At 43.5% G+C, this 14366-nt stretch overlaps 1 protein-coding gene across 3 annotated transcripts in view; it reads left to right on the top strand.

The window, feature by feature from the left end:
* unc5cb (unc-5 netrin receptor Cb) overlaps positions 1 to 14366 on the top strand; it is a 105812-nt gene that overhangs the window by 89325 nt on the left and 2121 nt on the right. For all 3 annotated transcript variants that reach the window (XM_047569630.1, XM_047569629.1, XM_047569628.1), the window contains 8 exons: positions 532 to 723; positions 3544 to 3906; positions 6482 to 6569; positions 6716 to 6887; positions 10354 to 10587; positions 11167 to 11316; positions 11400 to 11564; positions 12304 to 12482. In XM_047569630.1, coding sequence (XP_047425586.1) covers positions 532 to 723; positions 3544 to 3906; positions 6482 to 6569; positions 6716 to 6887; positions 10354 to 10587; positions 11167 to 11316; positions 11400 to 11564; positions 12304 to 12482 — 1543 coding nt within the window. The remainder of the gene's footprint in view (positions 1 to 531; positions 724 to 3543; positions 3907 to 6481; positions 6570 to 6715; positions 6888 to 10353; positions 10588 to 11166; positions 11317 to 11399; positions 11565 to 12303; positions 12483 to 14366) is intronic.

Raw genomic sequence — 14366 nt, 5'->3', positions numbered from 1 at the left:
GATCTTGCTCCTGAACTGAGATCAGTGTGTCACTGGGTTGCTCTGGAGCAGCCATCTTCGGTAATTGTGTTGTTTCTGCCGAGTGTATTTGCATTATATCCCCCCCCTCCTTACTTATGAATATCTTAATGATGCCTTGTGTACAGTTACCTCTCCACAGGCTTCTTAGGCTTTGGAAAATGCCTATTTATGTACAATGACAATGTTTCAGAGCTTTCTTTGTGACGTAGCTTTTACTGTACACACTTGACTCACTATTTCCCACAGCAGGTCGTCATTAACTACAATGGAAAAAAAAAAAAGTAAAAGCTAGGAGATATAGTGTGTGTGCATTTATTTCCCAGTAGATGGTTATTAATATCCGGCTCAATCGTAAACCCAGGATATGAGCCTGCTGATAATGGCTTCATCACAGCTCCTGCATACTGAGTCGGCAAGCTTAATGCTATTGATGTAAACTTATGAGATTTTAAAGGAATGATTTTCTATCTTGTGTTTTTCTCTCCCTTCGCCCGGCTCCCCGTCTGCCAGTGGCCCCCAGTACCGATGACGTGGCGCTCTATGTGGGTATTGTCATAGCGGTGATCATGTGCCTGGTCATCTCCGTCGTTGTGGCGCTCTTCATCTACAGGAAGAACCACCGGGACTTCAGCTCCGACATCATCGATTCCTCCGCCCTCAACGGGGGGTTCCAGCCTGTCAGCATCAAGACCGCCCGCAAAGGTGGGTTACATTAAACATGCTTATTTTTGCTGTCTCTCTACATTTACATTCGTAGGGATTGTAGTTTTTCACATATTTCAAAGCATTTTAGCCTCTTTGATGCACTGTGTCTAGCTAGAACAGCACCACAAAGAAAATTGATTAAATAATCAATGGATATAAATTTCTTCTGAGGATAAATTATGGCCTCAGAAGCTAGGACTACCCCCTTTAGATTGCAGTGGATTTGCAAGGTTGTTCATCAAAATTCCTTCAGTTGCAAGAAGATTTTATTCAATTTACTTCCTATTTGCAGCAGTAGGACTGAAATTTGGGCATCGGCTAAGCCACTCCATAACCCTCTATTTCTTTCTTTTTTCTTTCTTTTTTTTGAGTCATTCCTCATTCGGATTTGTTTCTGTGCTTTGAGTTGTTATCATGTCGAAAGGTCCGCTCCTGATTCAACATTCACACCCATAGTTGAATCAAGGATGGCAAGCAGGCCAGTCCCTAAGGCGGCGAGGCGGCCTCAAACTATAACATTTTCACACCGTTATTCACATTGATTTGACGTTCTTCTCCTGAAAAGCTGTCTCCGGCCTACATCTGACATGTCCACCGTTACTACAGCTAAACAACTCTGTCGTGACTCTTCCGTCCAGGGCGCATTACTCTCAAAAGCCCTGGTCTTTGCCGATATGTTTATTGATGAAAAGTTGTTGTGAGCTCATGTTCGACACCAACAGTTGCACTTCGGGGTTCTTGTAGTCTTCTTCTTGAGTTACGCGGCCTTTGTTCGTCCTGAAAGCAGCAAGTCACTTAAAATCCACTTGTAGATGATTTTCCTCGTGGTTGAATAAGTTCTTTCACATCATTTGGAGACCTTTCACTTGCCAGATGCGTTGGCACCCACTGCCATTCATCTGAAAGCCTTAGAGAGCCCTTCAAATCATGGCGTAATGACAGCGCACAATTCAGTAGCAAAGACAACGGCATACTTTAGGTGGTCTATGAGGTTTCAGTAAGTCAAGATTGCACCTAATCTGAAACTCCAAATAAATGTAGAGGGTGTACTCAGTGTTTCCGTGTGCTTGATAAAAAAGAACTACAAAATGTTAATCGTATGAATCTGATTCAGTCCTTGATTTTGGTACTTGACAGTTGTTGATACTTAGTGGTACAGACACGTTTCAACTGAAAAGCAAAGTATTGACGTTCAATGCCGAGCCCTGGATACATCAGTGTTGTCAGGCTCTAGGAATCGCTTGCATTAGCAACACACAACATTGAATATAAATGCGCTCTTTTGAGTGGAGACGAGCTTGTGAGAGAGACTCAGGCGCCAAACAGCGCGTTCATGCGGGAGAGACGGGGAAACTATTAAAATGCTTGTCGTCGCGACGGGAGGCCAAACTATGCCCCATCATTACGCCATAATAAGGCCATTCTCTGTGTCGCATATTAAACTGTAATTAGATTTGGGATGGTGACGCAGGACTGAAAAGTACGGCCGCAGGGATGAGGACAGGTGGTGGAGAGTTGGACAAAGAGACAGCAGGGAAACCGGCAGATCAGAGTAATTGTGTTGTAAATTGGTAGTTTGATGTTTTGGTAAAACGAAATAGAAAAAAAAGGAAAATAACCAAGACAGGCAGCAGTGCCAGGAAAGACAGATTTTAAATGCAGTGCAATTCAGAAGAATGGACTCCGCATATAATTGCTTGAATAGAAGATGCTTTTTTTTTCTTTTTTTTTTAGCTACAATACTTGGTTAAAGGTGCTGTTATATCTGCTACAAGAAACAAGCCCTTAGGTTTGCAAAAAATAAACCACATTATGTTATTAAGTCAGTTTAGACCATAGGTCTTCACTAGGGGATCCATGGAGATACTGCAAATACTGCAAACATATTTTACAACATATATTAGTATAGGGATGAGAAAGAGCTTAACACTGAATGCAAAATGCTAATAATTATGATTATGAATAGCACGAGACCGAGTTTAATATAGAACACATATAGTAGGTAGGGGGTCCCTACTTACTCCCTTATTTAGACAAAACATAACGATGATATTCAGATCCTAAAATGGTTTGTTGATCCATGTATATGCAAGAAATAAACCTTTAATAAAATAGTCGATCTTCTCTTTTATAAATATATGTAAAAAATTACATTAACCTTCCCAAATGAAATGCTTTTAAACCAAGTGACTAAAGAATCTGATTACAATCAAAGCCATATTTGGAACAACTCTTACCAACTTAATCTTTTTTTGTCTACTTTGAGCACCTGTCATTTTAACCCACATTTAAACACACTGACTGACTTTCTAAAAGGGTTTCAAGGACTGTGCTCGCACAGGTTTGCAGTGTCATGTGCACAAAGCACACAAACACTGCGAAGAATAAACCAAGGCCCTCAATGAGTAACAGTAATGCAACGCTTTAACATACCCACAGTACTTTGACCATACAGCAATAACAACGCAGACACTGCTACTACGATTACTGTTGCTGTTGTTCACATCTGTATTAACTACAAACTTGTGGAAAACTGCCCTCTCTCCACCCACTCCAGTCCAGCTCTTGAACATTCATCCTTTACCTACCGGCTAAACTGAACGTTAGTTGATGCCATCTGTTACTCATGAATCACAGCTGCACCTATAGCTCCTCTGACTGAGTAATGTTTCTCGGTGTTGAAGTGGACTTTCTCTAATGAGTGAAAAACAAGCCGTGCTGATTGCTGCCAACAGTTCATTTCCTCGTGTTTATTTTGGTTCTCCTTCAGGACAGCCCTCAAGACATTTACTAATGTCGCCTTCTTTTATTCTGCAGCCGATCTCTTAACAGCGCCCCCCGACCTGACCTCAGCAGCCGCCATGTACCGCGGCCCGGTGTACGCCCTCCACGACGTGGCGGACAAAATTCCCATGACCAATTCTCCTCTGCTGGACCCTCTCCCCAACTTGAAGATCAAGGTGTACAACTCTTCAGGCCTGGTGACTCCACAGGATGACCTGGGAGGAGAGTTTTCCTCCAAGCTGTCCCCTAAGCTGCCGCACTGCCTGCTGGACAACGGCGACAGCACCATGGGCCGCCGGACGCAGACCCAGACGCTGCTCCGGACCAGGGATCCATCCTGCACAGCTCTTGGCTCCTTCAGCTCCCAGGGGGGGCACCTCATCGTGCCCAACTCCGGTACTGTAGCAGACAATACATTTCACGTTGATTCACAGCACATTGCAAATTAGTAAATTAGTGGTGTCCTGTCTTTAGTCTTGTTTTGATTGTTTTCGTCCACTCAGTAGCACATCAGCATTTGGTAATAGTATATCTCCATCTGTGCATGTGAGAATGTCAGCGTGCACTTTGAAAGGAGTAACTCTTTATCGCCGTTTAGCCTGATAGGAAAGGAGATCTATCATCAGCTTTCCTCCCTGTGCTCTTACCCTTGTTTCACTCATAATCTGCTGGTGCTGATAAACCCAACACCGGATTTTTTTCCCTTTAAAGATCAAATGCACTTTCTTTCTTCCTGGAAGTGGTTGTCTGGAAACATCACAGCGGCGACGAGGCTCCAGGAAGGCACTGTGTCTCGACAGGAAATTATCTGGCGCATAAAATAAAAACCCCATTACTTTTGCGTGTTTGTTTTTATGCATCAAACAATGAAGATATCACGTGTTGATTTGTAAGCATTAGAGCTGCTAGTTGCCATATATTGTTCCCTTGAGGCAGAGCCAGGGTAGCCGTCTCCCCCTTGGTTTTATGCGAAACTGCGCTAGCTGTCTGCTGCCTTTGTATTCAGATATGCTGTCAATCGGTGTTTCAGCTCACTGTTTAGTCAAGATTGATCCCTGAGTTTGTGCCTGTGTTTCAATAAGAAATACATTTCATCAGAAGCGCACTCGTAGTGAAAACACAAATATTGCATAAGGGGATTTATGTGATTTTTTTTTAATGGAAAAGCAAATCAGACATCAAGGCGAATGGCTTTATCTGTCAACAATATGAAATAAACTCAGAAAAACTTGTGCAATCTTAACAAGTATTGCCGTTTTGAGAGAAAGAAGTAGTTTTTTTCAAACTCTCCGGGACACATGAGAAAAACGCGGTGTTCTACTCGCAGACCTTAGCTGCCATTGTCACCCCCGCCATCTCTACCAGCCATATGCAACCTATCAGCGCAGTGACTGCACGCGAGGGTTGATGGATGCCAAAGGTGTGTGGAACTCGAAGTACCCGAGTAGAGGTGTAATGTTTCAGGCAGCTTACATTAGCCGCGCTGTCCTCACTTCAAACACATGCGGGCTTGCTTGTAACACGCCAACAGATGCGTGTTGACAGGCGCAGACAAACTAGCAGTGACATTAAAGGATACACAGACTTCTCGGATTTCTCAAGTTTTCCTTTTATTTTTCCAGTTTGATACCTGTAAAATGTTCTCAGCTGCTGGTCGTGCTGCTCAGCCACCTCATCACGTTACATAGGCGGAGGCATTTGATATTTGATCTGTTTGTGTGTCCGGGTAATGAAATATTTTGTGTGGCTGCTGTCAGCGTGGCTGTTTGGCGTTTTGCATCCTAAAAAGCACTTCCCACGGCTTTGAAGCTTCGCTGCGAGGTACGGTCGCGCTGCCGAGAGACGTCCCCGTGGCGGAGTTGTGATTGCCTCGCTAGCTAGCTGGAGAAGCTGGCTGTCACCTTTTGAGAAGTTCAGCACAAGGACATGGGAAATCAATGAGCTATCTGAGAAACCCCCTTCGGAAACTTCTCTGTGTGCGTGTCGGCACGCGCATGCACGAGGGAGCATGGAGGATAGGTTCCTAAAAAAAAAAATGAAAAAAATACATCGGACAGGACATCACATCAAATCAATCTGAAATGGAAAAATGTAAATCTCGCTGGCTGCAGCAATATGGGAATGCTATGAAGAGGAGAGAGATCATTGATTTTAGGAATGAAACGCCACATCATTTCCCGACACTATAGGGGCAGGCAGTAAAGTTCCATAGTTTTTTATGTGTGGGGCTGAAGGGCATTACAATTATAACTTTATTTCTGTAAGAACAACTTTTCACTTAGCCTTCAACTTCACTTTCATGACTCTGGGCCACATTAAAAGTATAGATATCAGAATAGGTATCGGTATTTGATATGTTTTGCATATGTACCTAAATTACATTTCGTGCTACGTTAAACAGGAGAAATCTGTCATGTAGGTCAATTTAATGGGGTGTACGATATATATCTATAAATTCCTTGGAAACTAATGCGTATGACAACAATCATAGAGATATTCATGACCAAGGGTCGCAGTGCTAGAACTCACTACATAATCTGCAGTCGGCTAACATAACATTATATTAGCTGAACTTACTTGTGGCTATTTCATTAGAATGAAATGGCATAACATGAATATTCGTGACTGAAGTGAACGTGATTACAACTTCCTTCACGTCATCAAACTCCTTGTTTTGTTTTAATTAAGGTCCCTCACGGCTGAAAGTACATACTGTCTGTTTAAGGTATACTGATTATATATTAAAAAGGTTAATATTTAACTTGTATGTAAATGAAGAGCTTTGAACATTTATGCAGTTAGTCTGTAGCTGAGATTTACTACTTTATATTGTTTGGTGTCACTGTGGCTGAAGTATTTACCAAGAAAATCCTCTCACAAGAACCAAAAAATAGCAATAAATACTCGTACCTGACAAGTGACAACAGTTACATACACCTGTTTATTTGTGTGTTTTTTTTGTGCTTCCCAGGAGTGAGTCTGCTAATTCCAGCAGGGGCCATTCCTCAGGGCAGAGTGTACGAGATGTATGTGACGGTTCAGAGGAAGGACAACATGAGGTATGCAGCGCTGCCTGCCACATCAACGCCCCAGAGCCGTGTTTACCCCTGTCAGCTCCGTCGTGCCGCGCACACACTGAGACTGCTGTCACGTTGTCCCTAAACAGCGTGTATGTGTTTTCTGTTTTTACCCGGTGCACCTCCAGGCCCTTGGTGGAAGATGGCCAAACAGTGCTGAGCCCCGTGGTGAGCTGTGGGCCCCCTGGGGCCCTGTTGACTCGGCCCGTCATCATTACCATGCACCACTGCGCAGTGTGTGACGGCCAACAGGACTGGCTGATCCAGCTCAAGAGCCAATCACAGCAGATCCAGTGGGAGGTGAGATGTGGGGATTTTACGGCGAAAACTGTGCTCTGTCAAGTTTTGAAAATATGCCGTTCATGAGGCCTTGAAATTGTGTTAATTCCGTTTAAAACACCATGATGTGTTTGTGCTGAGCAACGAGCAAAGGGGAAATATATTGTGGAAATACAACGTGATAATGTTGTATGGGACAGAGAAAATCGTGGGGGTGGTGAAAGGGATCAGCTTGGCCTGGTTTGTTTGTGCAGCTCAGCACTCTGAGGAAACCCCCTGCTGCAACCAGAGGCTAAAATCTCTGATAACAGACAGCAACTAGATCTCCTTTTATTTTTTACCCAGGCTGCTTTCTTGTACCTTTTACTAAAGCCTATTTTTATTCGTCATTAAGAGTGTTGGTGTGCATGTGCGCCGTGTTTTTAGAATGCTTGCAGGCTCTACGGTTTCAGTGTGAATGTTTATCTCCTATGTTCTTCTGTAACTCGCACAAACCAATTGCTAAGAGATTATTTGTAGAAAAACCGTCCATCCTTTTCATAAAAGCTCATTAGAAACGTCATCTTTTCTCCCAAAAGTTGCGCAGCGTAGTTGACAAGCCTTGATCGCGGCAGAGCCCCGCATGGCAAGCAGATAATGAAACGGACGGAAGAGGACTTTAGCCTATGCAGAGTTGCTTAAATCGATAAGATACGAATCAAAAGGAGTAATATACTCCGGCAAGATAAATCCAATTGCATCAGACTGTATCTAATATAAGGCCTTCTGTCAGTTCATCATTAAATGTTGCCGTGAATAACTTCATTTTCAGGAAGTCTTTGCACAATCTCTCCTGCTGATGCGATGACATGACTTATGGGGCTGGAAAAAACTGCCCAACTGGCCCCACGTCGCCTTTGTGACATTGATGAATTACTTGGGGGCATCCAATAAAGCTCCGTATACACTGAAATAAGAAATTGATTACATCTCTGACCTGTCAGAAATGCAGATGGCAATATGCAAGGTGACGGCGGCTTCCTTCATATGAGTTTCTTTTCCCGCCGAGGCCCGCCTCCACGCCGCGTGAGTGAAATATTGCTTTCTGTGACATGCTCTGTCAAAAAGTGTATTCATCACTGCGGCAGAAACAGCAGAGATGAGCTCCTCTGAAGAAGTAATTCACGGATATTTATACTGAGAATAATCAGTTGGTTTGGCATCCCGGATGCCACAGCCCTCCCCCTGGCTGAGGCAGACATACGCAGATGCACACAGTGGCACGGAGGACACGCGGCGTTGTGATGATGATGATGATGATGATGATGATGATGATGATGATGAAGACAATGGGTCATGTAATGAGGAACATGTGGGGCTTTCTGCTTCAGTAATTCTCCTCCAAGGATCCTCCCACGCCTCCCAAAAAAAAAGAAGAGAGAAGCAGATGAATGCAGTTTGTGAATAAATTACAGTATCTTTGGTTGTTTTTGCTGGCACACATATGTCCGAAGTGGAAGCCCACTTTTCCGCTGTGTGTTGCAATTATCCCCCAATAAGGCGCCCCGGCGGCATCCCACAGGAGCAGTTAAAGAGTCTAATGATCAGCCATAATAATGCTGTTAAACGACCTAGCTCACAATAAAAAGCTGTAATTCCTCTTCTGTCTCTCATAATAGGCTGAATTAATACCAGTGAGCTGCTCACAGGAGTGTCTGGATTACAGAGGGAGTGACAGAGAGGAGGAGGAAGCAGGGCGGGGGGTGGGGGGGGCGATGGAGGAGAGAGAGGGTGGAGGATAGAAAGAGAGCGTGTTGCATAAGTCCCCCGAGTCCAGACAGCCTTAATGAAAGAGAAATATGTCCTGACATTAGAGCTGTTACAGGGGTCAACCACAAATGGTCTGGCTGCTCACTTTTCCGTTTCCTTGCACGCCACCGTGCAGTGTCAGACCGCGTCAAACATTAGTAATATACACATTAAGCGTAATTTTTAAAGGATACAGCTTAAATGAAAAGGCCGTGAACCGGTACTTCCGCACATTAAAATGCAATTTCATTTTATTCGGTTTCAGTTCGGCTAAAGCGCGAAGCACAACGAGTGACGAACTGATAGGGCTGTAGCCAAAGAAAATCGCAGTTCATATTTGAAATTTTACAGATGTTTCGACTAATCGGAGCCAAACAAAATATATATATCTCTAGATCAGTTAATTTGACGCAGCACACTGAGTGTACTCTACCTGGTAGGGACACCAATCTAAATAAATTAAAAATATAAAATTTGCCATATATTAAATTAATTCAACCAATTGTTGATACTGAAATGATGACAGCAGATCCAGCCCATAGGGACTGTCTGGTAAATAAGCGAAGTTAGGTTTACGCCTTGTAGATAACCGTAACTTACGTACGTAGCCTACGCTTGTGTGACCCATTTATACTTATAAGTGTGGCTCACTCTCTAAATACAAGTTACCACTGTGTCTTTTTTCAAATTTTTGTATCTATTTCCTGTTTTACTTTTTACTTCCTGCTTCATTTTCAACAATGGTAATTGCCGAAATTCCTCACAAATTTCACTGAGGACGAATCACACAAATATTTCTTGTGACCTCCTCAGTTAGTCCTTGATGCATTCCATCTTTATTCCATCCAAAGCAATCAATTTGAAAATTGTGGAGATGGAGAAGCAGCCGAAAATACTAAGGCGGAAATATGCTGCTACCAAGCGGACCTGGCCTGTGTTGTCGCAACGCGTAGTTACAGTTCTGGGGAGGTGCACATCAGGCTACATCTTTAGGGTCTGGCCTATCAAAAAACCACCTTTGTTTGGTTGGGCTAGTTCAAAATGTCTGTGGGATGCAGTACATCCCAGTTTTCATCGCCTTCTTGCTAACGGGTATTTGTAAAGCATTTCTCCTTTTGAAAGTAACATTGGTGATTGTCTGGCCAATGAGAATGTGGTCATATGAAAACATACAGGGTTATCTAACCAAACGACCTCGATAATATAGCCTACTAATATGTAGTTTTTTACATGGACAAATGCAGTAGGGTATTTATTTTTTTTGCGTAAACGTACTCCCTGCTGTGTTTCAAATCACATCAAATTGGGAACTAAGTGTGAGAAAAGACATTTTGTAACCCTATTATGTGCAAACAATTGTAGAGTGGGGTATTGTTCAAGTGTTTTTTGGTACAAATTAAAGCCCATTTGCTGTGTGTGATTAGCTTCAGTGAATGACGAATACATGCAACATTCTTGCCGTGCTTTATATTGAACAGATCCATTTCTAGGAGTGAAAAAGCATGAAAGAACATGCTAATGGAGGGGAACTGTTTGAATTTGTTTCTCCATTATTATAATAATAGCTGTATTTACTTTCCAGAATATAGAGAGACTTAATGGAAACGCTATTCACCATGTCAACCTTTGTTTTCCTCTTGCCTGCTTTATGCACTCACAACCATTTTCTTTTCTTTTTTTTTTTTTTCTCGATGTGTAGGATGTGGTGGTCGTAGGAGAAGAAAACTTCACCACACCGTGCTACATCCAAATGGATGACGAGGCCTGCCACATCCTGACGGAGACGCTGGGCACCTACTGCCTCGTGGGCCAGTCTCTCAGTGCTTCCACCATCAAGCGCCTCAAACTGGCCATCTTCGGCCCTGTCACCTGCCCCGCCATGGAGTATCACATCAGAGTCTACTGCCTGGACGACACACAGGACGCACTCAAGGTAAATGTGCACCACGTTGCGTGACAGCAATCAAAAAAAAAAAGGTCATATTGCAAAAATTACATCCGTTTGTAAGTTTAGTGAGTTTTTCATTTTGACTTTGTGCGTGGGCACAGCCAGCCAGATGAGATGTGGGAAGCGGAATGAGAAATCATGGCGTTGACGTGTCACAATAAGGCGAGACGACCGTAGTGGCTGCATCGATGAAGACATAAGCAACATTTATCCCCCCCTACTCTACTGTTGTCTCGTCACCTCAAGTCTGTTTAATACCTGCATGAACCTATGTGGAGGATAGATGAGGAAGGATTATTGTACTGAGGGGAGATATTGCGCAGTTATTAGGTTTGGAAATGAGTAATGAGAAGCCATATTGATCCTGCTGCAAAGGACATCGAAGTTGGTTTCAGATTTCCAGGTCTAGGTTCGAGCGTGTAAAGCCCTAAAGATGAACATAATTAAAATACTCATTAACAGACCTCCAGTCTGCTTTGCCTGAAATTTCTATTGCAAATACAATATGTCATCAGTTTGTTTTGAAGTCTGTAGTCTGATAAGGTGTTTCTCTGCGATGTTCAGGAAGTCCTTCAGATGGAAAAGCAGATGGGTGGGAAGTTGTTGGATGAACCAAAGACCCTCAACTTTAAAGACAGCACCCACAACCTGAGACTTTCCATCCATGATGTCCCCCACACGTTGTGGAAGAGCAAACTACTAGCCAAGTACCAGGTAAACTGCTCGTGCACCTTTTCGGGAAAAGGTTTGAAAAATAGTCGCATGTATTTTCATCTAACCCCTCCGCGGTTCTGCAGGAGCTTTCCTTTCAGCAAGTGTGGAGCGGACCGCAGAGGAACCTCCACTGCTGCTTCACCCTTGAGCGGTTCTCTGCCAGCACCATGGACCTGGCCTGTAAAATTTGTGTGCGTCAAGTCGAGGGAGAGGGGCAGATCTTTCAGCTGGACACTACACTGTCAGAGGTAGGACTTGGCTCTAAAGGGGTGTGAATGCTTCAGAAACGACCTGCTTCTCCTTGTTCTTCCCGTCGTTCCATGGCGTCAGACATTTGAAAGAATTCTCTTCCAGTTCCTCTTTTTGCAGTGGGAAAAGAAAAAACAAAAAGCGTCAAGGTGGATGACAGGGAGTCTCAACGCTGTTGCCTTCATACAGTCTTGGTTATGACAGGCCATTGCAGACAAGGGAAGAGCGCAGGGGGGGATAATCACCTTCTAGTCATGCTGTACTTGCTTTACAAAGACCATCTGGCCAGGAGAATAGAGCTTGAGGGATGGAGGAACACTCAGCTTTGTGCTCAGTAATGAGATGAATTACAGTACATGCAGTGCAGAACCGTGTCCCAGCCTGGCCTTGGTTCATTTGTCTCTGGGTCTTGATCTGGTATTTGTACCCAGGCCTTGAGCACTTTATCCTCCAGATGCGGTGCATTTGAAAATCACTCAGCTTGCATCATAAATACACACCACCAGTCAAAAGTTTGGACACGCTTTCTCACTGAATTAAATGAAAAAGTGTTTCCAAACATTTGACTGGTGGTGGTGTGTGTGGTGATGATGAAATAAATATATAGAAAAATAAATTCCCTGTAGCACAAATACATTTGTACTACAAATATGTTTCATTATGCGAGGGCTTTAATCATGTCAGCCTCCGACTCGAGTCTGCATCTCTGCTTCAGTGCCCGTCGTTCTCTCTTCGCAGGATTCCCAGAGCATTGACACATCTCTGCTGGACCCCGCCAGCAACATCACAACTCTGGTGGGGCCGAACGCCTTTCGCATCCCCGTCTCCATCCGACAGAAGTTGTGCGGCAGCCTGGACGCGCCGCAGACCAGAGGCAATGACTGGAGGATGTTGGCCCACAAACTTAACCTTGACAGGTGGGTAGATAAACGTGGTGGCCCAAGAGAGAGAGCAAAGCAGCAAGACAGTGACTCACATTCAGGTCCTTGGTGATCACAGTCTGGCCGCAGGAACAGACTGTCTTATAAAGGCGTTTTCTTTTTTTCTTTTTTCTTTTTTTTTACTGCGTAAATTAAGTCAGCATAAAGACACAAAAAGCTGATGATTTGCACATTAAACTGCTTTTCTCATTAGACGAAGACATCGAGATTGCACAGTTACAACGAAACAGTAGATAACAAATCTATTTTTAATTAGATTGCGATTGTTCTGTGACTCATTTTGATAAGCATCATCCGAATTGAGATTAATTGAGCTGGAGTGAACTGAGACAGACCAAGACAGAACGAGGCTCCTCTTTTGAAAACGTCTCCCATGCGTCTGTGATAGACTTCTGTGTGTGTGTGAGTGTGATGGAGGTACAATGTGCGTCCATTTATAAGGTCCCAGCTCAGCGGGGCGGCCTTATCACAGGCAGCAGCTGGAGATTGAAGGGACCACTGACAGAGCGCAGCGTAAAAGGAAGGAGAGTGGCGGCGAGAGGCTTGAACCGACCTTTCGCTCACAGCGTGTGGTGACGATGCACACGGCACAATGGTGTATTCTGCGTAGTGTCAATAGTCGGGCTTATTTTTTATTTTTTATTTTTCGAATACACCAGGAGGTTTGTTTTGGCCATCAGAAACTAAGTGATAAGGGCATTGTAAAATGGCATTTGTGAAAGGATGAAGGATTTTTGAGATATAGGTAATCGTCAGCAATTCTGTCCATTTTTGGTCACTTTTTCAAAAAATTTCGGGAAAGTCCGTTTATCACGTGTTCACAACATTTATGAAGTTGAGAGAAATGAATGCAGTTGATTGACTGAGAATGGACTATTTTACTGTGACGATGAGTTAATATTGTAGAATAATCCCATACTAGTAGTAACAGGTTTGCATGGCCCAGCGTAGCACTCTGGGTGACAATCTGGGAATCGGGGAATCTGGGGACATTTATAGCTAGGGGGACAAAAACAATAGAATTAAATGTTATCAAGATTAAATGGTAGAAATGGGAACAATTATGGTGTCATTTATTTTGACATATTTAAGCATATTTATTCTGCTGTGTCTCTAATGTCAATAGCATAGCAGCGCGACCGGCTACCGTAATAATTGTAGTCTGCGCGCAACATTTTTTTCTCTTTCATAAAAAGCTAAAATTGGTGACACTTTCGGGGACAGCTTTAGACAGGGGACAGGGGAATGTCCCCAGAAATCAGGGACGCCTGGTCACCCTTAAAAAAAACAAAAACAACCGATACAGCACCTTCTTTTTGTTCTGCCGCTTCATTTTTTGGACCTGTCTATCTTCACCACGCCTGGCAGTGACGCAGTCGCACTGGCAGTCGTCCGAAACAGTGTCTCGTGGCACAGCATGAAATCAAATAAACCGGTATGCTGGGATTTAAATAATTCAGATCATAACAGAAAAAATACAGGTAAATACCGGTACATGCATGCCACCCAGCCCAGTTTATCTGTTGTCATATTGCAAATACATTTTATTAAAGTCTTTAGAGGGAAGAAAGAAATGGAGAAGGGCTGAGTTGGAAGGTACATATGCAGACGGTGGAACTAATTTTAACTTTTTTTTTGTGCTTGTAAAAGAACCCCAAAGTCCATGCTGAAGGGATTTATTCTCTCCGACAGAAAACACTGCCGTCCAGCCATTTCTTCCACTGCTTATCTATATGACTCTGTAATACCCTGCATAATACTAGTCTGCCAGCTAATTTTGAGCGGTGGGGGCCTTAAAGAAACAGGAGCTGGGTTTCAGCAGAGGGTGAAAAGAGGTGATGCAACAACAAGGGTACGCCA

Source organism: Mugil cephalus, chromosome 19 (assembly GCF_022458985.1).
Source record: "Mugil cephalus isolate CIBA_MC_2020 chromosome 19, CIBA_Mcephalus_1.1, whole genome shotgun sequence".
Lineage (NCBI taxonomy): Eukaryota > Metazoa > Chordata > Actinopteri > Mugiliformes > Mugilidae > Mugil > Mugil cephalus.
Note: the sequence above shows the minus strand (reverse complement) of the source record. Positions and strands in the feature narration are given on the sequence as shown.